The 26892-nt window shown below is 42.9% G+C and overlaps 1 protein-coding gene across 1 annotated transcript; it reads right to left on the bottom strand.

Moving 5' to 3' along the window:
* Window positions 1-7525: 7525 nt before the first annotated feature.
* LOC124291073 lies at window positions 7526-23894 on the bottom strand. Its single transcript, XM_046727980.1, has 3 exons — window positions 23784-23894; window positions 10172-10422; window positions 7526-8435 (listed from the first exon to the last, which is right to left on the bottom strand). The coding sequence occupies exons 1-3, from the start codon at window positions 23794-23796 to the stop codon at window positions 8016-8018; spliced, it is 684 nt and encodes a 227-aa protein (XP_046583936.1). The 5' UTR covers window positions 23797-23894; the 3' UTR covers window positions 7526-8015.
* Window positions 23895-26892: the final 2998 nt, after the last annotated feature.

Below are 26892 nucleotides of genomic sequence, written 5' to 3'. Positions count from 1 at the left end.
ATATGCACATGCATTACATGTTTTGCTCGTGCATGATGGTGAAATGCATGCATGTAAACATTTCGCAATATGTTGTTTTTTCGAGTAGTACTGTGTGAGTTGATGAATCAGTAATATGGCTCGCAACCAGTTATCAGAGGCCACAAAACGGCAAATTGTGGGCATGGGAGAAGGTGGTATGTCCTTGCAACAGATTGCAAGACGCGTTAACGTCTGTCACAGCGTCATCGGCAAGTTGCTGAAAAGACACAGCGCAGGACAGATGACGTCAAGAGGTTGCCGCTGGTCGAGGTCGACTCAAAAAGACCAATTTGATGGATGATAGATGGCTGCTACGAATGGCACATCAGGAACCATTTTGGTTTTCAAATCAATTCCGTCAATGGTGGCATCAAACGACAGGAGCGAATGTATCACTGGAGCTCGTCAACGCTGAATGCAGAGAAGTATGGCCGTGACATCATCGAGAACACTCTGCTACCTTTTCTGCATGTCAGTCCTTATGTTGCGTACATCTAAAGGACGACAATGCACGCTAGGATCATTACCGACGTTAAGAGGCAGCATAACATTGAATCCTTTGACTGTAATCCGATCGAACACGTGTGGTGCGCGATTGGTAGGGGTATTTCCGCAAGGAACCAGCCGGTGTCCAACATTCGAGAACTCAGGCAGGCCGTGCTGGACGCATGGAACAATCTGCCCCTGCCTTTTGTCGTAAACTCATGCTATCGATGAGGAGACGCTGTCAGGAGGTGATTCAGGGTCATGGCAGATACACGCACCACTGATGACCCAGTTATTGTTTCAAATGTTAATTTCAGTGAATTACATTTCAAGAAGTTCTATTGTTCCACAAAACAATTCAGATTTTACAAGATGAAGTCATTTCGTATCAAAATGTGAATACCTTTTGGTATGTCCATTTGTGGAGAATTTACCACTATATTTCTTCAATGGAATAAATTATCTTGATTTCATAAACATACTGAATAATTAAATTTTTATTGTGTTCATTAAAATTCTGGCAATCTGATTGGTTAACTGGGAACATTTCTTTGATTTCATTTCCCAATGAATCTAAAAAATAAGCCACGCCCACCGAACCGGACTACTTTCGACCTGAGGAATGTCGGGGAATACCTTTACACAGCGAGGGAATTCCCTTGCACTCGGGTACCTTAATGAACTTTGGATAAACATTGAAGTGATACATTGTGGTTAACATAAACAAACAACTCAAAATTATCCGTGAACGTTAATAAAGTGTTTATTTAATAAAAAAGTGTTTGTCATAATACATTATTTGACTGGTTACTGTGGTTACCACGTGCAGTCAGCGAACAGTCGTCTGCAACTTGTCTTGTTTACATTCCAACAAGATGGCCGATTCCAAGTACGGAAGTTTTGATCTGGGGAATTTTGAGTCGATTTTCGAAGATCAATCTACCGGAAACGTTGCAACTCTTAGCACGGATAACATTGATTTTCCGGATGATTTAGACCTGGAAGAAATTGAAAGTTTGTTAGAGATAACAGCATCAACCAGATCTACAAAAACATCGGCAAATCACGAGATGACGTGTGCAATGCAAGTCGATGATAAGCCATCCCAAACACATCGTTTCAAACGTTTATCAAATAATGATTTACTTCGAATGGACGACTACAGACAATCAACATCCACAAAAAGAAACACAAAATGGGGTGTTAAACTATTCCAAGGTAGATATACACAATTCATATAAATATTATTTTCAAATTCCATCCTACGTATATTTTCTCAAAACGAAACACAGTTCATCAGCACAAAGTTGTATTTTTAAAATGGAACAATTATCAGAATGAGATTAAATTATGTAGATCTAACCGAGAAAAATGATTTGCTATAAAGTTACCTAGTTCAAAGTTTACATAGTTGGGTCTGTCATAGTCAGGTTTCTAGATATTGTTTTCGTTCTGTTTATTTAGATTGGTCGTTCGAGAGCGAGGGGAGGACTGTGGATTTTTCAACAATTACACCAGAGGAACTTAACACAAAGTTGAGATTTTTCTACACTGAGGCACAGCCTAAAAACCAGGAAACAAGATGTGAAAATATGCCGGCTGCACATGCTGCCGAGTATCACAAGAACACTTTAAAAAATGTTCGTTCTGCCCTGAAAAGACACTTAAATGATATCGGGAGAGATATTGACATTGTAAGAGATAAGCAGTTTAAGTCTGCAAATGATATGCTTGATGCTAAATTAAAGTACAATGTACAACATGGCTTGTCACGTCCCACACAACATAAATCAATCATTGAAACAAGTGATCTGATGAAAATTAGCACTTATCTGCATTCGACATCCAATCCTGTTATCCTCCGGTACAAAGTATGGTACGACTTGGCCATCCATTTTGTAAGTCGTGGTCTTGAATTTCACCAGCAGCTTACGCCCACATCCTTTGAATTTGCGGTAGATGATAGCAATGTTGAATATGTCACACTGTCCCACGAAACGAAACAAAAAAACATCCAGGGTGGTCTCAGCAGCGATGAAGCGCAAAGCGACAAACGAATGTACGCGACGAATGATATAAACCAATGTCCCGTCAATGCACTTCGCCAGCTCCTTGACAAAAGTGACCCAAATGCCGGATCACTTTTTTCGCACTGTAATAAAGATGCACTTAGTTCTCCAGACGCACACAACATTTGGTATACAGCAACCCCAGTCAAAAAATACCAGTTCACTCGTTTCATGTCTGACATATGTCGCAATGCCCAATGTAGTCAGTCATACACTGCTCATTGCCTTCGCGCCACAGCAATCCAAGCCATGAGTGACGCTGGCTTTGAACTTCGTCACATAATGTTTATGAGTGGCCATAGGAATGAAAGTTCCGTGCGTAGTTATAGTCGCCACACAACGACTACTCAAAAACTAAGAATTAGCGAGACGCTTTCCGCCATTGTAACGCCTCGACAAGAGCATGCGCACGTTGGAACATCAGTTCATGGCATCGCAATCCCAGTCACATCACAGCCCCTTTCCACTTGCGCAAATACTGCTGCCACTAACAATCTCAGTTCCACTAACTTCATGTCATCGGGCTTCATTTCCAATTCTCACTTTTCAAACTGTGTCTTTCAGTTCGCTGGTAATAATTCAAATGTTTGAACTTGAAACTTTGCCGTTACCGGAACGCGTCACGTTGTGTTGTTCCGCTCTGATTCGCAACCCCGATGTTAGCTTGGTTGATTGACAGCTGTTTGGGGGTGCTCTATGCTGATTGGCTAATGGTTTGGTAGGCGTGTCATTTTATGTAAATGAGTCACCTGAGTCATGTCACGCCATTACCGAATTCTTACACCGAAAATGTTAATCGGTGGTAACAAAGATATCTGTTTCGATGAATTTGATTGTGTTTAAATAAAATATTGTTGAAAGCCTATAGTATTTGTTGTTGAATTTAATTATAAGGATTGACTGTGTATTTCTTTCGTTGCATTGAGGTATGAAACTAAAAACCAATGTGCAAACTTTTGTAAGAATCCGCTACGCGGATTCATACAGTTTGCACATTGGTTTTTAGTTTCATACCTCAATGCAACGAAAGAAATACACAGTCAATCCTTAAATCTGGGGAATTTTGAGTCGATTTTCAAAGATCAATCTACCAGAAACGTTGCAACTCTTAGCACGGATAACATTGATTTTCCGGATGATTTAGACCTGGAAGAAATTGAAAGTTTGTAAGAGATAACAGCATCAACCAGATCTACAAAAACATCGGCAAATCACGAGATGACGTGTGCAATGCAAGTCGATGATAAGCCATCCCAAACGCATCGTTTCAAACGTTTATCAAGTAATGATTTACTTCGAATGGACGACTACAGACAATCAACATCCACAAAAAGAAACACAAAATGGGGTGTGAAAATATTCCAAGGTAGATATACACAATTCATATAAATATTATTTTCAAATTCCATCCTACGTATATTTTCTCAAAACGAAACACAGTTCATCAGCACAAAGTTGTATTTTTAAAAATGGAACAATTATCAGAATGAGATTAAATTTTGTAGATCTAACCGAGAAAAATGATTTGCTATAAAGTTACCTAGTTCAAAGTTTACATAGTTGGGTCGGGTCTGTCATAGTCAGGTTTCTAGATATTGTTTTCGTTCTGTTTATTTAGATTGATCGTTCGAGAGCGAGGGGAGGACTGTGGATTTTTCAACAATTACACCAGAGGAACTTAACACAAAGTTGAGATTTTTCTACACTGAGGCACAGCCTAAAAACCAGGAAACAAGATGTGAACATATGCCGGCTGCACATGCTGCCGAGTATCACAAGAACACTTTAAAAAATGTTCGTTCTGCCCTGAAAAGACACTTAAATGATATCGGGAGAGATATTGACATTGTAAGAGATAAGCAGTTTAAGTCTGCAAATGATATGCTTGATGCTAAATTAAAGTACAATGCACAACATGGCTTGTCACGTCCCACACAACATAAATCAATCATTGAAACAAGTGATCTGATGAAAATTAGCACTTATCTGCATTCGGCACAAAGTATGGTACGACTTAGCCATCCATTTTGTAAGTCGTGGTCTTGAATTTCACCAGCAGCTTACGCCCACATCCTTTGAATTTGCGGTAGATGATAGCAATGCTGAATATGTCCCACTGTCCCACGAAACGAAACATAAAAACATCCAGGGTGGTCTCACTCTCAGCAGCGATGAAGCGCAAAGCGACAAACGAATGTACGCGACGAATGATATAAACCAATGTCCCGTCAATGCACTTTGCCAGCTCCTTGACAAAAGTGACCCAAATGCCGGATCACTTTTTTCGCACTGTAATAAAGATGCACTTAGTTCTCCAGACGCACACAACATTTGGTATACAGCAACCCCAGTCAAAAAATACCAGTTCACTCGTTTCATGTCTGACATATGTCGCAATGCCCAATGTAGTCAGTCATACACTGCTCATTGTCTTCGCGCCACAGCAATCCAAGCCATGAGTGACGCAGGCTTTGAACTTCGTCATATAATGTTTATGAGTGGCCATAGGTATGAACGTTCCGTGCGAAGTTATAGTCGCCACACAACGACTACTCAAAAACTAAGAATTAGCGTGACGCTTTGCGCCATTGTAACGCCTCGACAAGAGCATGCGCACGTTGGAACATCAGTTCATGGCATCGCAATCCCAGTCACATCATGTCATCACAGCCCCTTTCCACTTCCGCAAATACTGCTGCCACTAACAATCTCAGTTCCACTAACTTCATGCCATCGGGCTTCATTTCCAATTCTCACTTTTCAAACTGTGTCTTTCAGTTCGCTGGTAATAATTCAGATGTTTGAACTTGAAACGTGTTTGCCGTTACCGGAACGCGTCACGTTGTGTTGTTCCGCTCTGATTCGCAACCCCGATGTTAACTTGGTTGATTGACAGCTGTTTGGGGGTGATCTATGCTGATTGGCTAATGGTTTGGTAGGCGTGTCATTTTACGTAAATGAGTCACCTGAGTCATGTCACGCCATTACCGAATTCTTACACCGAAAACGTTAATCGGTGGTAACAAAGATATCTGTTTCGATGAATTTGATTGTGTTTAAATAAAATATTGTTGAAAGCCTATAGTATTTGTTGTTGAATTTAATTATAAGGATTGACTGTGTATTTCTTTTGTTGCATTGAGGTATGAAACTAAAAACCAATATCTTTGTTACCATCCGATTAACATTTTCAAGCATATCATTTGCATATCAAGCATATCATTTGCAGACTTAAACTGCTTATCTCTTACAATGTCAATATCTCCCCCGATGTCATTTAAGTGTCTTTTCAGGGCAGAAAGAACATTTTTTAAAGTGTTCTTGTGATACTCGGCAGCAAGTGCAGCCGGCATATTTTGACATCTTGTTTCCTGTTTTTTAGGCTGTGCCTCAGTGTAGAAAAATCTCAACTTTGTGTTAAGTTCCTCTGGTGTAATTGTTGAAAAATCCACAGTCCTCCCCTCGCTCTCGAACGACCAATCTAAATATACAGAACGAAAACAATATCTAGAAACCTGACTATGACAGACCCAACTATGTAAACTTTGAACTAGGTAACTTTATAGCAAATCATAATTTAATCTCATTCTGATAATTGTTCCATTTTTAAAAATACACAACTTTGTGCTGATGAACTGTGTTTCGTTTTGAGAAAATATACGTAGGATGGAATTTGGAAATAAAATTTATATGAATTGGTTTATCTACCTTGGAATAGTTTAACACCCCATTTTGTGTTTCTTTTTGTGGATGTTGATTGTCTGTAGTCGTCCATTCGAAGTAAATCATTATTTGATAAACGTTTGAAACGATGTGTTTGGGATGGCTTATCATCGATTTTCATTGCACACGTCATCTCGTGATTTGCCGATGTTTTTGTAGATCTGGTTGATGCTGTTATCTCTAACAAACTTTCAATTTCTTCCAGGTCTAAATCATCCGGAAAATCAATGTTATCCGTGCTAAGAGTTGCAACGTTTCCGGTAGATTGATCTTTGAAAATCGACTCAAAATTCCCCAGATCAAAACTTCCGTTCTTGGAATCGGCCATCTAGTTTGAATGTAAACAAGACAAGCACTCTCCCACCCAGAGTTCCATGCGGCAAGCCAGCATAGTATCTCTGCCACAGGCCAGAAAAATGTGACGATTCGTCACATCTGGCACTGTCCATTCAATATAATGTACAGATTTCTTTAACTCTTTTATTGTGACGAGTCTACACATCTAACTAAACATGTTTAATAGAATGGTTTAGTTTCACTGAGAAAATATCCAAAAACATGTAACTCTATTTCGATTTGCGTAGCGATCCTTTGTTTACATAGGTTGTACCACGTGCTGTCATCGAAGCTGATGGAGAGCAATCGATGCAGCCAGTTTGATATCTAAATATGTACTGTCATAGACCCTACTGTCGCAGTTGTGGAAGAATATATATGTAACAATGTAAAACAATATGAAGTGAGCGCCGAAAAGCTTTCGTGAGTCCAGTCTCTTCTTATTAAGAATATGCGCGTTTGATTACAAACGGGAAAAGTCAGGTCACGTGATATGCAAATTAGCCTGTGGCAGTGATGTTATGTTAAGTCATCGCTGTGCCGGAGTGTGCAAGACAAGTTGCAGACGACTGTTCCCTGACTGCACGTGGTAACCACAGTAACCAGTCAAATAATGTATTATGACAAACACTTTTTTATTAAATAAACACTTTATTAACGTTCACGGATAATTTTGAGTTGTTTGTTTATGTTAACCACAATGTATCACTTCAATTTTTATCCAAAGTTCATTAAGGTACCCGAATGCAAGGGAATTCCCTCGCTGTGTAAAGGTATTCCCCGACATTCCTCAGGTCCGAAAGTAGTCCGGTTAGGTGGGCGTGGCTTATTTTTTTAGGTTCATTGGGAAATGAAATCAAAAGAAATGTTCCCAGTTAACCAATCAGATTGCCAGAATTTTAATGAACACAATAAAAATTTAATTATTTATACATAATTATATAGAATGCAAAGTAATTATAGTGTATACATAGAAATTATGGTTCATACATGGGTACAGTGTTTTTATGAAACAGTGACGATGGTATGATGTTATCTATTGTTTTATGAACCATGCAGTCGTGAGGTAGACATACTCATCCCTGTTTATTGCTGGTTTTGTATGTTTTATGAAGATAGCTTTAAACAGCTTGCGTTTCCGCCAGTCACTGATGTTTTTGTGATGACTTCAGTTTCCCAGTCAATTTCGTGAAATTCTTTATGTCCATCAAACAGCATCATCTAAAATGCCAATCAGGCAGCTGTATGACTGTCAGTTTAAATGTTGATTTCATTGAGATGGCTCTTTCCAATGGATATCACTTTATGTATCTATCTTTTAAGCTAGACAGTTTAGGTAAAGTTTCTTTGGTCGGTCCGTGAAGATGTAAACTAACCGAACTACCTCTCAAGAATACCTGCCATTGTATCAAGGAGATCGGCAGTTGTCGTCACGTTGTGAGTGTCCTTTAGGCAACATTCCACGATTGCTGTGATTTGAAGTACAGGGAGTTCCTCATCAACGACGGGATGAAAGAATGATGTTAGATAATCAATTATCCTTGAAACAATTCCTGGCAAACCATTTTGTTGCTCAAAGAGGTTCAACGCCTCGATTGTGCGGTTGACAACTTGAACAGCCTTTCTAGCATTCTGTCGCTTGCTACTGATAGTAATTACTGTTCTGTTTCTCAGGCCACGCTCCATGTTAGCAGCATCAGTTTCGTCAAGATTCTTCTTCAGTTCTTCAACAAGCCTTCTAAGGTCGCCGTCCAGTTCATTCAAAGCAGTCTGTATCTTAGTCATAAAAGGGGCCATTGTCTGGAAAGTAAATGACATGAAGTGAGGTGGGGTGAAATGGAGTTTGGCGTCGTACTTAAGATTATTTTGCTCATATGACGCCATGCATGCGTGTGTATGTGTGGCTGCTTGCACTAGCCCAGCTCACTTTAGCACACTGAGATACCATGCCGCAGTTAAGCATGAATACCCCACTTAGACACAGTATACTGACTCCGAGCCGACCAGTCCTTTTTGTACCCACTAATGCCGAGCGCCAGGCAGGGAACAACAAGTACCATATTTTAACGTCTTTTGGTATGATGCGGCCGAGGAACGAACGCGCGACCTTTCGTTCTCCGGGCGGACGCTCTTACCACTACACCATGGACGCGGTGCAAATGACATGAAGTTAAACTGATTGTGAGAGACCGAAATGTCCAATTATTTTGCATGTTTTTTTGCAACACAGACGCTGTGGGCACATGGCATGTACAACCAAAATAGAAATTGAGATTTCCTCATTGCCCTCCCATATGACAATGATCATGCGTTCGAGTCTTTCATTAACAATATAATGAAACATGATTACATTCGCGTTTTCGTGTAATATATTATGAATATCTATTGTGTTTCTTCTTACTTATCCATTACTAATATATATTTCTTAAACGGAAACACACAAAGGCAGTTAAGTTATGTCATTCACAAAATGAACGACATTAGAAACACTGAAGTAACTCTTCAGAACAGCGAATGGATAAATTGTGTTGTTGCCTGATCCAATAATAATATTGTGACACAAAAGTTGCAGCCATGATGTAATGATATGAACTAAGATTCGGTTTAATCTTATTGTCCAGCATTGCAACGTAAATATCCAATTCAGAAAGAATAAATGAACACATATTGATTTAAGCCGCATCAGCAATTTTCTAGCAATTCGCGACAAAAAAAAAAGAATACAAAACAGTTACCATGAAAACCATCATGGACACATAAAGAACAATCGTTTTATCAGTATCAAAGACCATAGAAAATATCGGTCATATATCACAGAAAAAGTAAGAACTGACTATTTTTGCTGAAAGTTATATCTTGTCATAAAGTTAATTTCTTTCAAAAATGATATAATGTTATGACTTTGAACCTGAGTAAAAACTGTTTTAAAAGAAGAAACATTTTAACATATGTGTCAATGCAGTTTCCACTGTCCCATTCAGAAACATCATACTGCCTCGGATTACACTAGTGAGTGAGTCAGTTTAGTTTTACGCCGCACGCCATATTCAAGCTATATGGCGGCGGTCTGTAAATAATCGAGTTTGGACCAGACAATCCAGTGATCAACAGCATGAACATCGATCTGCGCAATTAGGAACCGATGACATGAACATGTGTCAACCAAGTCAGCGAGCCTGACCACCCGATCCCGTTAGTCGCCTCTTACGACAAACATGGGTTATCAAGGCACATCCTGACCCGGACCTTCATGGGTGGATTCGACTGGTGATTAGGGCCAGGCAAGATAACATCAAGAAAGTCCTTTGGCATGACTCTGGTCACGAAAACGGCATCGAAACACCGACCCGATGCCTTTAGGTATAGCAGTTGAAGCCAAAATGGTATCTTCGGCAGCAGTACGAAACACAAACATCTGGTGCTAAACTCAAACTTCAGATTCACCTTTTCAGAGAACTATTGTTTTCTTTTCCTACACGTGCCTCTGGTCTGTACAGCTGTGTGTATACAAACACGTAAATAAAAACACGACTTACTCTGGAGGTAAGGAAGGACGTTATCACGGACGATGCTGCAATGCCCAAGCTCACAAGTGTACCCGAAAGGCCGAGTTTCGTCCCTGCCAGAACCAATGCAGACTGGTCTATGCCTCTAAATCCGTTCGCCATCCTGGCCAAGTAGCTTGCTACTTCAAATCGTCTCATTTCGGTGGACAATTTTCGCAGTTGTTTGGCTGCGCGTCGCTGGTTCTTCTCTACTCTTTTCGCACACCTTCCAAGGGCCGAAACTGTGAACATATTTACAAGAGTAGTATATACAACAGGGGTACGAGATCAATTCCAACAAAAGACTCTGTAAAGCTTTATTTAATAAATAAAGCTTTTATCAGGCCCTTATCTCTCTCCGCTAGTGTGCATACCACTTTTGAATCCCCAACCAACTTCCTGGTCACTATGACCGCGAATCGGCACTTTCCTGGTCACTTGGTTATTCCAGTTATGTAATGTTGATATGGGTTTATATTAAATGTCGACCTTTGAAATCCTCATCGTGTGTAACTTAACTTTTATCTCGCTATGTTTTGTGTGCATCGGGTATTATATTATTAGAATTAAACATCGCTTGTTATATTAAAAGATGGAGTGCAACGAACTGCTCGAAAAAATGTTGGGCGGTGATCACACTCCCAATAAAATTCAGAAAATGCCTCCCGATGAGATTGATAAGCTGTACGCGAGATACGAAACCCGGCTCGGGGCCGAGATGCAAAAAACTATAGGGTCGACCATGACCGGTTTAGCGTTGTAATTCCTTCCCATTTCCCCGCAACATCGACTTTACCTGTGGGAAGATCTTGAGAAAAATCCATTCATCGAACACGCTTTGAACGCCAGTCAGCTGTGTGTGGTACCACAAATACGGTATGTTTTTAGCTCCGGTGATGGCGGCGATCATCACAGCAAAGCATTGCCAATTTAAAGAGGGAAAAAATAATAATAATAGTATACAAGATGGAAACTGCCCAGCAAGAACATTATTGATGTTATATAATAAACCACAACCAGCACTAAAACCCACACCGCAACCACAATTAGAGGTCAACCCCCATATTATGTTATAATTAAAAATATATTTTATATTATATACATAATGTCTGAAGGAAAAACATTCGTTAACGATGCATACCACGCAACCTTGGTCGCCGGTCTAGCTGTAGGAAACGCTCGTTTAACCAAAATGGTTCTCAAACAACCGATGATCAAACTCGATTTCGACCTGCAGGATATGGCCATGCTCATCATGAATTTAGGGATGGCGATGGCCACCAAGAACGTCCTCGTAAAACAAGGAATCCTAGTGGAAAATATTTTATATAAGTAAAATAAAGATATAATATCACTAGAATGGCTACGATCGCTATTATGGTCGGCTGGCTTTAGTCAACGCCCTGGCATTTTCTGGGAGTAATTACCTGTTCTCGAAATTACGGGAGTCAAACGCGGCCGAGGTAGAAGCGGAACGAAAACGGCACGATATAGCCTTGGATAAATTACAAGCCGCGCAAACCGAGTACGCGAAAAAACGCATGCAGAGACTCAATTTCATTAACGATCAACTCAAGCGTGAAAACAATGACGTTCGAACGTTCAAGAACATTGATGACGCCGCGAAAGAATATTACCTGCTAACCGGTAAACAGCTTGAACCTCTCGATTAACTCACACTCTCCCAGTAATAGGTGCTTATGGGGACAACCGATAGGCAATGCAGGACCGAGGGGTACTGTTGTTTTCACATGAGGAGTCTTAGAAATGGTTTCATGAACTACACGTGCTCCATGTGTGGTATTGGAGTGAAATGCCATTATTGTTTATGTAGAGCCCACGGGGTGAACGTGGTCCGAAACCAACTTATTTACGATAAGAAAAAGGATTATTTGAACGAACGTCAGCGTCTCCTCAGAATGAAACTTTAAGAAGGCTCCATTTTTGGCCTGGCAGATAAGGCTGACGGAGTAACCTCCCTTACATAATGGTGACACAATTAGAGATTGGCTTGCAACTAGGTATAACAATGACTACTATTCAATTTGCAGAAGATCCACTACAATTCATTCAAATTCCACCCCCGAAATCTTTTGGCCTGAGAAGCTGGTTGATGTTTCCAGGTAAACACAGTATTGACGACATCAGACCTCTGATCATTAGCAAACTCGAAGAGGAAATAAACGAATTGGGGCACATCAACTTTCAAATGATGGTTGTTACTACAAAGCTGGATGTCTTCAGAGAACAATTCTTGACTGAATCAGCCAATATATATAAGTGTACCCCCCACGATCTGGAAATAATACAACGGGAAAGCTATCCTGAGCCCAGAATCGATACGGTTATTCTGAATATAGCGCTGGGCGGGGAACTAGATTTGTGGTGAAAAAAAAAATGTGTGCTTCATTTTTTACTCAGTATGGAACACCCAATTAGAGATTGACTTTGCAATTAAGTATAACAATGGCTACTGTCCGAGAGCTTAAACGGATTGCACGAGAGCAAGGTGTAGTCGGTTATTCCCGATTAAGGAAACCTCAGCTGTTAAGATTATTCAACATACAATCCCCGCCCACTATGAAACAACTCAAACTCCAAGCGAAAGAGCTGGGGCTGACGGGTTATTCCCGCCTGAGGAAAGCCGGGCTAGTCAAACTATTGCACGACCCCGTACAACCTCCTCCCATGGTGAAACAACTCAAACTCCAAGCGAAAGAGCTGGGGCTGGTAGGTTATTCCCATATGAGGAAACCACAGCTCGGTGAACTGTTGCATCAGCACAGAGTCGTCGATCTACAGTTCGTGCGCACTGAACACGCTATAGGTAACTATCTGAGAGGCTGGCGGATGAATGTAGACAAAAATATAGACATCGGCGACGTCAAGCCTCTGATCGCTGACAAAGTCAATGAGGAATTTAACCTGGGAAGCCTCAAATTTCAAATCACTGTGAAAATGTCACTCGATAAACAGCAGACGGACGGTGCCGTTGAAAACGTTCAGCCATACTTCAGGGGCAAACAAGAAGTCGCGACTCAACCAGAGATGGTAGACGCGTCCATCGACACCTCATTGCAAACAATACGAGAATACCTGGAACGCTTCACGCACAGGGGTTCTGGGTGGGTCGTGGACAAAATCGATAAACTCTATCTAGACGTAGCTAACTACATGCCGTTCAAAGGCGGATCGTACCTAGACTTGCCCCCCCTACTACAAGAAAAAACAAGCCATGGTCAACATAAAAACAGAGGTAATAATTGTTTGAGGTTAGCGATCAGATCCGCATTGTTTCCGGCCGACGTTAATTTGAACAGACCTTCGAGCTACCCCAAAGACGACGGACTCAACTGGGACGGTATAGACGAACCTACCCCATATCTCAGATCACCAAAATCGAAAAACAGAACCACATAGCCATCAACGTCTTTGGACACGAAGGCAACAAAACGATCGTGCACAGGATCAGCCCAGTGACCGAGGGCCACGTGATCAATATATTCATGATCCAGCGAGGTGACAAGTACCACTACGAGTGGATAAAACACTTCAGCAGACCAATCGAAATACAGAGAGAAAAAACACTTCTGCGAACGGTGCCTGCACGGCTTCACGCGAGCTGATTTATTAGAATCCCACCAGGAGGATTGCCTAGGCGTGGGACAGACGGCCGTACGAATCGACATGCCCAAGGAAGGTGACAACATCTTAAAATTCACCAACCACAAAAATCAAATGCCCGTACCTTACATCATCTACGCAGACTTCGAAGCCTTAATTAAACACGTTGACATCGGGCCGTCCATGGACAAAAACACGTATAAAACGCAGGAGCACGAGGCCTGTGGGTTCGGGTACGTGGTCGTCCGATGCGATGGGAAAACAAACGCTCCGTGGTGTACAGAGGTCCAGATGCGGCTGAAAAGTTTCTCATGTGTTTGCAACGGGAGAAAAAAATCATCAGGGAAAAATTGTACACCGTCGTTCCCATGCGCATGACTCAAGCCGACCGGCGAGATCACGATAGCAGTCACGTATGCCACGTGTGCGATGAACCGCTGAACGGCGATTCGGTGAGAGATCACTGTCACATCACCGGCGAGTACAGAGGCGCAGCCCACAGCGCGTGCAACCTCAAACTCAAAATCAATCCTAAAACCATCCAAATCCCCGTCGTGTTTCACAATTTGAGAGGGTATGACTCTCACTTGATCATGCAGGCCATCGCGAAGGTCGACGGCAACCTGACGTGCATCCCCAACAACATGGAAAAATACATCTCCTTCTCATTAAACGGTCTGAGATTCATCGACAGCGTTCAATTCCTGCTGTCGTCTCTCGATAGTTTGGTCAAGGCCAACGACCTGAACGACTTCCACATCACCAATCGATACACCGACGCCGAGACTCGACCTCTGTTGATGAGGAAGGGCGTTTACCCCTATGAATACATGGACAGCTGGGCCAAGTTCAACGAGACACGACTGCCTCCCATCAACCGATTTTACAGCAACTTGACCGACTCGACCATCACCCAGGACGATTACTCGCACGCGATTAACGTATGGAATAAACTGGGCTGCAAGAATCTGGGTGATTACCACAACCTGTACTTGAAAACAGATGTACTCCTGTTGGCCGACGTGTTCGAGATATTCAGAAAAACGTGCTTCGAAACAGTATGACCTAGACCCCGCGTGGTATTTCTCCTCCCCGGGTCTCTCTTGGGATGCCTTGTTGAAAAAGACTGGTGTGAAACTCAAACTATTGACGGATTACGACATGCACCTGTTCATCGAAAAAGGCTTGCGAGGTGGGATTTCCATGGCTTCCAAACGCTACGCGAAAGCCAACAACAAGTACGTGAAGGGCTATAATCCGAATCAACCCACCACCCATATCCTCTATCTCGACGCCAACAACCTGTACGGCTGGGCCATGAGCCAGTATCTACCCACCGGGGGATTCGAGTGGACACACGAGACGATCGACGTCATGAGCATCGTGTCAGATTCGAAAAAAGGCTACATACTCGAAGTGGACTTGGAATATCCCGTGGAATTACACAAATCACACAACAGCTATCCACTCGCTCCCGAACGTTTGATGGTTAACCCAGATTGGATGTCCGACTACCAACGAAACTTGCTGGGGAAAAATAAACCGGCTAACGTCGAAAAACTCGTACCCAACTTGATGAACAAGAAAAAATATATCGTTCACTATCGCAACCTGCAACTGTACCTGTCGCTGGGAATGAAACTCACGAAAATTCATAGGGTGCTCAAGTTCGACCAGAGTCCGTGGATGGAGCCCTACATTAGAATGAACACGGACTTGCGAAAGCGGGCCAACAGTGATTTCGAGAAAAACCTGTACAAGCTCATGAACAACTCGGTGTTCGGTAAGACGATGGAGAACTTGAGAAAACGCGTGACCGTGAAGCTAGTCCGGTCGAAAGAGGAAGATAAGCTCAGGAAACTGATAGCCAGCCCGGCATACAACCGGAGCAAGATATTCAGCGACGATCTGGTGGCCCTGCACATGAGGAAAAGCCACATCAAATTCAACCGGCCTGTTTACGTGGGGATGAGCATCCTCGACTTATCCAAACACCTGATGTACGACTTTTACTACAACGAACTGAAGAAACAGTACGGCGAACGGTGTGAAGTGCTGTACACGGACACGGACTCCCTGCTGATGGAGATTCGAACCGAGGACGTGTACGAGGACATGAAGAAACACATCGATTTGTACGACACCAGCGACTACCCCAAGGACCACCCGATGCATGACACTATCAATAAAAAGTGCTCGGCAAGATGAAGGACGAATGTGCCGGAACACCGATCGCGGAATACATCGGCTTGAGACCCAAAATGTATTCCATCCTGAAAGCAGACGATAATGAAATCAGAAAAGCGAAAGGCGTGAAAAAATATGTGGTGAAAAAACAAATCAAACACGCCAGATTCAAGGAAGCCCTGTTCAAGACTCGCACTTTCAAACATCAAATGAATACACTGAGAAGCGACGGACACAGGATATACGGACTGACGATAAACAAAACGTCCCTGTCGCCGATGGACACGAAACGTTGGATCGCCATCGACGGAATCAACACGTACGCGTACGGACACGAAAAATTGAACTAAAAGAATAAATATATATATATATAATGTCACGACATCAAAAAAAAATTGAAAACATTTATTACAGCCCGCGTGGGTACTGGAAAGGCGCGAGCGCCATACACAAGCTTGCCGAGATAGCAAGAGTATCACAAAACGAAGCCAAAGCGTGGTTGGAAAAACAAGCCCTGTGGCAAATCTACCTACCGGCACCGCGCTACGTACCTAGAAGAAAATTTGACGTGTCGACGCCCAATCGAGTTCACCAAGCCGACCTCCTGTTTCTACCCCACGACAAAAAATACAAGTACGCCCTAACTATTGTTGACGTGGCCAGCCGCTACAAAGAAGCTGAACCCTTAACCGCGAAAGATTCGACCCAAGTAGCCCGCGGATTCGAGCACATATACAAGCGCAGTCCGCTGACATGGCCCACCATGCTGCAAGTCGATCCCGGACGGGAGTTCATGGGTGCCGTGTCACAACTGCTAGCCAAGCACGGCGTCCAAGTCAGGCGTGGCGCGGCCGGAGCTCATCGCAGTCAAGCCATAGTCGAGAGATTCAATAGGACTTTGGCCGAGCGCTTATTCGGGCATCAGTACGCACAGGAAATAAGTCTAAACAAACCCAACACCGAATGGGTCGCGCGACTACCTCAAGTGGTGTCGGCTATCAATCACGAAATCACTCGTCTCACCGATAAAAACAGCCAACGCTATTAAATTGAAATCAGTGAACGCTGAATCAGCTGCACCGTCGCGTGGGAAAGAGAAACAAATACCCGACCGGGTTCTCGTGAGGTACCTATATCAGCCGGGAGAACACGAAGGAGACACTCGGAAACGAGCCACCGATCCTACATGGTCGGTCAAAACTTACAACGTAGATAAAGTGGACATCAAAGACGACGAACCGAACTTGTACTATTTGAAAGATGGGCCGCCGAGAGGTTTCGTCAGAGAGGAATTATTGATCATAACTCACGACACAATGTTACCACCCAAAAAATAAAGCATTTGCTAAGCATTGCTAAGCATTGCTAAGCATTGCTAAGAATTTGCTAAGCATTTGCTAAACTAAAACACTCGATAAGCCACGGGTTGGTCGGTTTTCAGCACGAGTTTGGTGTGTTTCGTTTCGGCGAGTTGTTTTTTCACTCGTTCCCGTTCTAGTTTGCTCATCACGTCGTTTTCTCTCAAACATTCCTCGAACGAATCCCTGTCCTTGCAGTGAAATAAGGCAACCCATCGCGTCTGTTCCCTGAGGTCTTTCAACACCGAGTTGAATTTCTGCGTTAGCACCCAAACGCTGTGCTTTGCGTGTCGGCCAGAAAACGCTAAATACGATAGCATGTCTCTCTTTTTTGTTATCTCTTTATTAGCGCTGCAGTCGTCCAGGATAAACAGCGTCGACTCCCCTTTAAATTTGTTGTGATAAGCTTTCAGCCAATCCTGCAGACGTGTTCCCGGGTCGACTTTGTGCACGTCCGGGTCCGTCATCACCCAAGATCTTTCCGTGTACGTTTTGTTGATGTGCAGAGTAGGGCACATGATAACGATGTTATCGAAGGTATCCCGGTAGTATCCCTCCAGCATATTCAGCACGAAAACGGTCTTCCCACAGCCCGTCTGCCCGCACACTATAGCGCAGTGCAGATCGCGAGGTAGATCAATAAACTGCCTGCACGAATCTTCCATTGTCTATATTAAGTTGCGCGTCCATAATCACGTACAAATATAATTTTAATTTGCCTGCGGTTTGAGCCTTCTTGGCGATCTGGATGGTGATCCCCTCGCTGCCATTGTCAATGCGGCGGCTGCTGCCGTGTAGCCTGTCGTCATCCGTGGATCGCATGTCCAACCACAGCGCGTACTTGGTGGTCAGGTATTCCCCGATCTGCACGGAGGATAGATCCAGGTCCTTGGCGTTGTTGACTTCCGGTGGGTGTCGTGGTAGCTTTTTTATCTCGTCCCATTGCTGGTATGCCCTCATGCCTTGGCTGAACAGTTGGTTGGGCACGCCCTCGATGGTCACTTCCACTTTCGTGATTTCGGGGTTGAAAACTTTTGCTGTCTCTTTCGAATGGTACGTATTCCTCCACTGGAATGATCAAGATGCCTTTCATCGATCGCGCCGCACGCATTCGGGGTTGAAAAAGTTGATGTTCCACAACGTGTCGCTCTTGTCCCGTACTATCGTTCTATGCCGCAGTATGCGATCGTACAGGATGGACAGCTTCCCGGAGTACTGGTTTCGAATCTGCCGGGCCAGCTCCGGACTCGTGACCATGTCGAACTCCAGCGAGATGTTGTCGATGGCGTAACTGGCCTCATCGCCTTTCGGCATACCCACGACATTGCTGTAGTCATTAAACGTGAGTTCGTACTCCAGCCGATCACCCGGCGCGGCCTGGTAAAATAGGCGCGTGTCCTGTGAGCAACGCGAAGTCGAGCGGCACGCAAAACTAGTTCCAGTACGCTTCGGCGATGGCTTTTTCACCAGCCGGGATCTTGTCAAGCTGGTCTTGCGTGAAGCCGTACCCCATGCGCAACCAGGTTGATTTACAGTTCTGTGAACAGATGCCTTGGTACACATCGTTATCGCGTTCGCCCTTGCTTTTCCAGAGATCCATGTAACAGTAAAACACGTCGCTGTTGTCTATACTCAACACCTCGTTGCCGCTGATTTTGATGGTGGTTTTCTTGACGATGGCATGACCAATGTTACGCACGAGCTCGCGTTTGTCGTTGTCACAAGTCAACGCCTGTCGAACCGTGCCGGGAACGATAAGGTCATTCTCGCCCAGGTTGGGGAATCGAACCATCAGCTACTGGTTTAGAGCTACCTTGCTCGGATTATTGGTGATGGTCACCGACTGACGCACGGCTTTGATGCCAAGAGGCTCTCTTAATCTTCGGAAAAGATTTAACTTTCTCCTGTATGACATTGTTATATACATGAAATATATAAGTTTAATATAATTAATATAATGGACATTCCGATGGATGATTTGGGTGGTGTGCTCGATGATGGGGATAACGTTGAAAACACCTAATTCATGGGCGACACCTTTAGCAACGAACTTTTAAAGCAGACCGTAGACGAATATTACAACACATTGAGGCGAGATAAAAATTACGTCGAACCGTTGGGACGATACTATTTCAAGTTCAAGGCCTTGCTAACCGTTCGTGGAGAACTCGTGAACAATATGGGGAAACTGAACGGTGGTGGCGATGACTATTTCGTTGTTGTAACCCACCACTTTATGGACTCTCAGGTGCATGTCGCTCGGGGCCATGTACAGTCCCACTCCAAACACGTAGTCGACTTTCTACAGGGCATATTCCAACACGTTTTGGTAGCGTTGGATAGCACTCGGTAGATCAGCTGGAGCATTGATAGCATCCTCAATGTTTGACACCAACTGTTTCAGCGCGTCGTAAGCCGTCCCTTTACCCACGATGTAGGAACGCGTTTGCGTCTGCGCTCCCAACAGCGCCCACACATACGTTCGAATCGAGTCGTTCAAGCGTTCGGTGCCGGGCACGAGTGAACCCTCTTGACGTGTCCAGCATGAACATTTTCCAATCGTCCACGGAAGCTTTGGACTGCTCCACTTTCTGGACGGTGAAAGCAACACCACCTTTAAAGTTCATACGATCATCTCGCCATTCATTACTCGACAAAGCAAAGTCCTGACGTAGTAAATCTCGTTTCAGTAAATCATCACTTACTTCTTTCACGGATCGCATCCCATCATATGGATCACCGGTACCAACCCGTGGTTCGGAGCCGGCAAACGCCAATCCGTCTTCGGATCGATTTCGAATTCGTTGCAAGTTCTTTCGTACGCACGTTGATCGTACGGATTGTTTACCGCATCCCATGCTTTGTCCTGTGGAAGCGGAGCACTGATTTCTTTGAGGATACGTCTGATCTGATAGTACACGTGGAACATGAACACAGCTCAACGTCACACCGCACCCGTTGTAGTGTACCACACGGCAAAATTGAATTGATTCTGTCAGAACTGCATCGGGTTGTTAAACCAAGAGTGTACCGTCTTAACGTTCGTCACCGAAAATCTGTAATTTTTAAACACATTGATAAATGGTGCTTTGAAATGCAACCCATCTGCAACCACGATCTTCATGTGTGTGAAATTGGAAGTATCGCTTTTAGAATAAAACACTCCCGGTTTGTACATGTTGAATTGTTATATGATGTATAATATTTACTTCCATTATGTACGTGACGCTTCCGTCAAACAAAGACCACTTCCTAAACAAAGTCGTGAACAACGGAACCCTGCTCGTGCCTTACGTCCCGACGCATAGGTGCAGTGTAATCATCAGCGCAGTCTCAAGTATGGCAGCCCACATGCTATCGAGTAAACCCAGGGAGCAAAACGTGGGGTTGCAAATGGTGTCTGAATTCGACGGCGTTGTCAACATCCTGGAAAATCTACCGGATAATTCCACGCTGGTCATCCAAGTCTACCTCGGTGAACCATCATCACCAGTCGAAATCGTGAAAGGAAGCAAACTCCGGTGGACCAAACAACAATACCACGTTTGCTCTGTTTACGTGCGGGTGAACATCGATTCCCACACCAGTCTGCAGGGAGTCACCGTTACCGTGGAAGACACGATATCACTCACCAAAATTTTCCTACCAGACAACATACATCTCATGGGGTTGAGGTGAACACCTGAGAAATTATCAGAAAAACAATTGGAAACTATTTTATAACATTTTATATAGACGATGAATCATCATCCCAACATCACGCTTGGCGATCTAGGAGACACGGAGGAATTCGATCTGCCTGGTGAGGAAAACACATTGTACGTCCTACATTTGAAAGACAACGTGTACGAGCGGGTGTCGCTAGCAGACTTTAAATAGCCCGAATGGTTGATCAACATAACCCTCACCGCACCTCATTTCTCGGTTAAACAAAATGGTTACGTCTCAAAGATTAAGAGCAACGGTATCATTCTCGGGTCTTTCATTCCGGATAATAATATACAAGTTATACGAATACCAGGTCACTCAGGCAACATGTTAGCTCCGAGCGATGAGACTGTATATTTAAGCGCTGATTCACCCGATTACCAGCAGAAGTTTTTGACTACGGTGCCAGACACCACACTCATCATAGAAGTCTATCTCGGGAACACTAATAACAATGCAAGCCCTTTATACGGTTAGTTAATAATCTGGGAAGACAGGCACAATTACCAACGTTGTCGTATCATCGTACAACCAGGAACGGCACCCTTAGTAATCCTCGAGGGGGGTCCGTGTTTTGGTCCATGATATGCCTCTTCATGTCACAGGGATTTTCGTGAATAAAAATCTAAGCCTTATACTGACTGACTGAGTTTGGTTTTACGCCGCTTTTAGCAATATTCCAGCAACATCACGGCGGGGGACACCAGAAATGGGCTTCACACATTGTGCCCATGTGGGGATTCGAACCCAGGTCTTCGGCGTGACGAGCCAACGCTTTAACCATTAGGCTACCCCACCGCCCTCAAAGCCTTATAAGTCTCAAATACATTAATAAGAAATTAACGAAAAAACAATTAAATTTTATCTTATAATATATAATACACAAACACAGGATGGGGCTGTACCCAGTAGTAAGTGAAGTAGCAAAAAACAATGGAAACCGTAGAAGGATTTCGGTTGAAACAGTTATGTGACGTAAAACGCCAACTAGAACAAGATCGCGATATACGGGCGTCATTAAGTAAGAAATAACATAAAGCTTTCAATTTCGTGGATGGGGCTGATACCACCCTTATGGCAACCAGCATGGGATTAGGAGCAGTAGGTGTCGGGGTTTTTTTACCACCATCGTAGCCGCACCCATAGTGCTGGGCATTGAAATAACAGCCGGGGTGTCAGGGTTGGTGGGGTTGGTGTTTAAGTTAAAAGATTACATCGTAAAGCATTGAAACACGACGAAATCAGAATTCTGGCCGAAGCAAAGTTAAACACAATAGACGACCATATTTCCACCGCACTCACTGACAATAAAATCTCAGATGAAGAGTTTCGTTTGGTCCTCTCTGAACTCGCAAAATATCACAGAATGAAACAAGAGATTCGTAAAAGTCTCGTAAAAACACTGCCATCAGTGAAGACGAGAAAAAATGTACATAGAACAAGGGATACAACAAGCCCAACAAGCTTTCATTACGAAAACCAAAGAAACCATAGGTGATTCACATTAAATTGTTTTGCTGAGATCAACATTGCATAGTTTATTGATGTGAAAATTTATTGCTACATTTACCTCCCTGTCGAGTGATCACAATAGTGCATGTGACCAGGAAAGTGCCGATTTCGCGGTCCAATGCATAGTGACCAGGAAGTTGGCTGGGGATTCAAAAGTGGTATGCACACTAGCGGAGAGAGATCTCCGATTACTGTTTAGTTAGAGTCAGCACTCAGGCTTACGATCGAAGCTAGCTAAACTCCTTTATCTCAAGTTCAGAAAGAAATACTAAATATGTGTGAGTGAGAATGGTTTAACGCAGCTTTCAGCAATATTCCGGCAATATCACCGCGGGGGACACTAGTTAAGGGTTTTACACATTGTACCCATTTGGAGAATCGAACCCGGGTCTTCGGCATGACGAGCGAAAGCTTTAAACACCAGACTACAGCCCCAATATTGCACATGTAAGGCCATTTAAATTAGTACAGGGTATTTTGTAAGTCTAATTAGCTAATCATTGGAATGAGAATTACAGACGAACCTGCACAAGACTACGCCACAGAACACGTCATGTTATGAGCTTTCATGTTAATTTCGTACTTTAATTCTTCACGTTTTGTTTAGTTGTAACCACCGCTAACTATCTGCCACAGTAAAACACCAAGGGATCGCCAATGTGACATCCTTGGTATGTAGGGGATGATCCCACCCACCGTCAATAATGCATCAATACTGCATGATTTTAGATTGTCACATTGCATTGATCCGTAATTGTATACTCCTACAGTCTAAATGATGTAGCCTTTAGCGGCCGCCATACAGCTGGAATATTGCTGAATGCGGCGTTAAACTCACCTCACTCACTTTAGCGGACATGACGCCAGTGTTATTCCAGCATCAAGACAAAACAACAAAGCACGACGTCGTCGACGTACCGTTCCGCACTAACTCTACGTGACTACACGATCTGTTGGTCGCTCTTACGACCAGCCCTGGTTGCGAGGGATCAGTTCTAACCCTAAATCCCCACGAGGAAAGCAATGTGTAATTTCGATTAAAAGGAAACAGAAAGGTAAATGACAAACAATATTTGATTTATTTTATCGTGGCCATATTGCGACAATCGACCGCAATGGTCCCAGGTGACTGTTGATAGCTTCACATGACCCATATTACTTTGTGTTTACTAGGTTCTTGATATCAAGCCATTCTCAAATAATTATATACTCACATGACTGTCCCATTCCAAAACTTGTGGTTAAAACTGAATGTTGTGAAAACTGTATATTGCCTATGAGTTGTCAGTCAAATTATTCCTTTGTGATATTGCGTGACACGTACAATTTGTATGGTGACTGAGCGGGGATATCGCTATGTCGACTTCAATGACGACTGCGAGAAAGCTCTAACACCAGTCGACGGGGCAAGCTAACTCGCGGTACAGAAACTTCCTCTTCTGGCCACAACGATAAAAACATAAAAACTGTTATACGTAAAACAAGTGGAATGAATCTTTAAATATGTTATCATCAAAGGGTGGACAAGTCAAGATAAGATACAAATACTGTATTATCCCGAAGGAAAGTTGCTGTACACGGTTGCATATTAACATTGAGCAACACATACAATACAACAAAAGATACACATACATAGGACCACAAAAACACCCATACATATGCTCACTAAGACTAGAATAGCTGGCAACAACGCCCAACATATGAGGTAAAGATAAATGATGAATAAATAAATGAAATTAAGATTTAAAGCTATAGGGACGACATTAAAATTATGCTGAGGAACATTAGCACTAAAAGTATATGAAGATAACAGTTTGAAACAGTTGATAAAGTATTTCAAAATGCTTAACAAACATTGAAATAATTCATTTAAAGGATGAAAGAACTTCGAGAAAGGTATTTGCGTGTTGTCTGTTTGTGTGTGTTATGTATGTGCGATGAGTGTGTGTTAAACGCTGGGGTGTGTAGGGGGAAGGGGGGCCTTGGGTGGAGTCAGGTTGCTGGCAGTGTGCGACATAGCCACTGGCCCGCTAGCCCGTGGATAGTAAATGTCCAGTCGGGCCAGTAAATCTCAACAGTCACTGGCCCGACTTGAAATTGAACCTTCATGGAGTCATATTGCAAATATATCAATCTCACCGACTTGCTAAGTTATAATACACTTTTAAATCATTCAAGATTATGGACTGATAAATTGTTCAACATATTAGCAGCTTAATGATGAAACCCGTGTCTACATCCAATTTTTGGGCTAGTGAATTATTTTGTGGGCTTGTAACTTAGGCTTAGCTAGCCCGACTGACCAGCAAAATTTGGAAACTATTTCGCACACTGGTTGTTGGTTGTTTTACCGTCTTGGGTTTTAGGGATTTTTGTCTGAATGAAGAGCTACTTCAATTTCTATTTCTACCCATGGAACATGAATAAATACCCTTTCCATTTCCACAAGGAACCTCGATCCGACGATACCATACAAGTTGACTGTATCCTGCTTCACCGGTTGCACCAGTCAGCACATGCAAAGGCTACTCAACTGTTCACATGTGGTACAAGTGAAATAGGGAATTATTACACTGGACACCAGCTTAGCCACAAACACATCACATTTGGAAATGTCCTCCACATGTCTACTATAAAACTTTCTGGAAGTTTTACTGAGGCCTTAAATGTTGTAACCTTCACTGAACAACTTCTGAGAAAGAATCGTGAGACTCTTTAAAATCTTGGTGACAAGGGCATGCTGATGTGTACGTCAATAATTGAGAAACGTAAACACAAAAAGCTGGGGATGCAGGATAAGTGTTCAAAATGAAGGGGAATTTGGCTATTGGTCAACGCTCTTATCACACACTCGTGTGGATAGTTTGTTGTCACTCTGAATCTTTAGATCTAAATATGAAACAGGTGAGGCTGTCGCAGTGGTCTCCATTATTTCCAGTTCAGGTTAGTAAAGTCAGTGGTAGCGAATTGACTAGTTGATCCCACCCCACACACACCCTTTTGAAAGCCTATCATATGTACATTCAAATTCCAGGTGTTTGCAGGCTGAGTGCGGGGGATTTTTCCTGCAGTGACCCCCCAAAGGGGGTCAGGGTGGGGAAAATTGGGGGAAATTAGTTTTTGCTGTTTTTCACAAAATACATTCTAATAACTGCTTTCTATCAGGAACTATAAAGATATTTGGGTTTATTGATTAGTTACAGGTACAGGAAGACATTTACTTTGAAAAATGCATTGAGTCTAAGGGGAAAATTAAACTTTATAGCTGTTTTTCCACACTTTCTAGTGGGCAATTGTTTTAAGAAGGTATTCTTGTTTCAATAGCTCTAAAATGATCAAAATTCATGTTACAGCTACACTTAAAGCATGAAAAGACTTTGAGATGGTTTATTGTAGTCTGGGTGCTGGGGATTGTTCATGCCCTGACCCCCCCAAGAGAGGGGCCAGGGGGTAAAAATTTGGAAAAATGAGTTTTTTTCTCTTTTGCATAAAATACATTCTAATAACTGCCCTTTATCAGGAACAATGAAAATATCTAACATTTATTATTTAGTTAGAGGCACAGGAAGACTTTAAATTTGAAAAATGCATTGTGTCTAAGGGGGAAAGCAGACTTGAATGCTGTTTTTTTCTACACTGTCTGGTTGGCAGTTGGTTAAAGAACGTATTATTTCTTCAATTGCTCTAAAATGATCAAAATTAATGTTACAGCTATACTTAAAGCATGGTGGTTTATTCTCACTTTGGGTTTTTATAACATTGAGTTACCATTACTTATATTTATGTACCTTTATGCCGAATCATCATAGATTGTGTCCAGAAGACTCTCAATCTCAACTTCGTCTGAATCCTCCATTCTACTCAAATCTAAGATCTTGCTGGATATTATGTCAGTCAACTCTTGTGGAAGGAAGTTGCCTATGGTCCATTGACATTTCAGAGCATGTGATTCTTGTCAGCATTGACCAAGATCAAGACCTGGTGATCGCACGCTGCATGAGCATGTATAGGAAGTCTCTGCAAGGTGGAAAGAGTCTTATGTCTACATCATCATAGCTTGTCATAGTCTGTCTCCCCTTGGGGTTTAGACCGCCTCCTTGGTGTTGTGGTTAGAGCGTCCGCCCGGAGTGTGGAAGGTCGCGGGTTCGATCCCCGACCGCGTCATACCAAAAGACACTAAAATATGGTATTTGTTGGTTCTTGTCTGGCGCAAAATGGGTACAACAAGGACTGGTCGGCTCGGAGTCAGTATAATGTGTCTGAGTGGGGTATTCATCCTTCACTGCGGCATGGTATCTCAGTGGGCTAGCACTATAAAACCAG

The sequence above is a fragment of the Haliotis rubra genome, unplaced genomic scaffold (assembly GCF_003918875.1).
Source record: "Haliotis rubra isolate DU_JTF1 unplaced genomic scaffold, ASM391887v1 Scf480, whole genome shotgun sequence".
NCBI classification, from domain to species: Eukaryota; Metazoa; Mollusca; class Gastropoda; order Lepetellida; family Haliotidae; genus Haliotis; species Haliotis rubra.
This window is presented reverse-complemented; position numbering and strand designations above follow the sequence as displayed.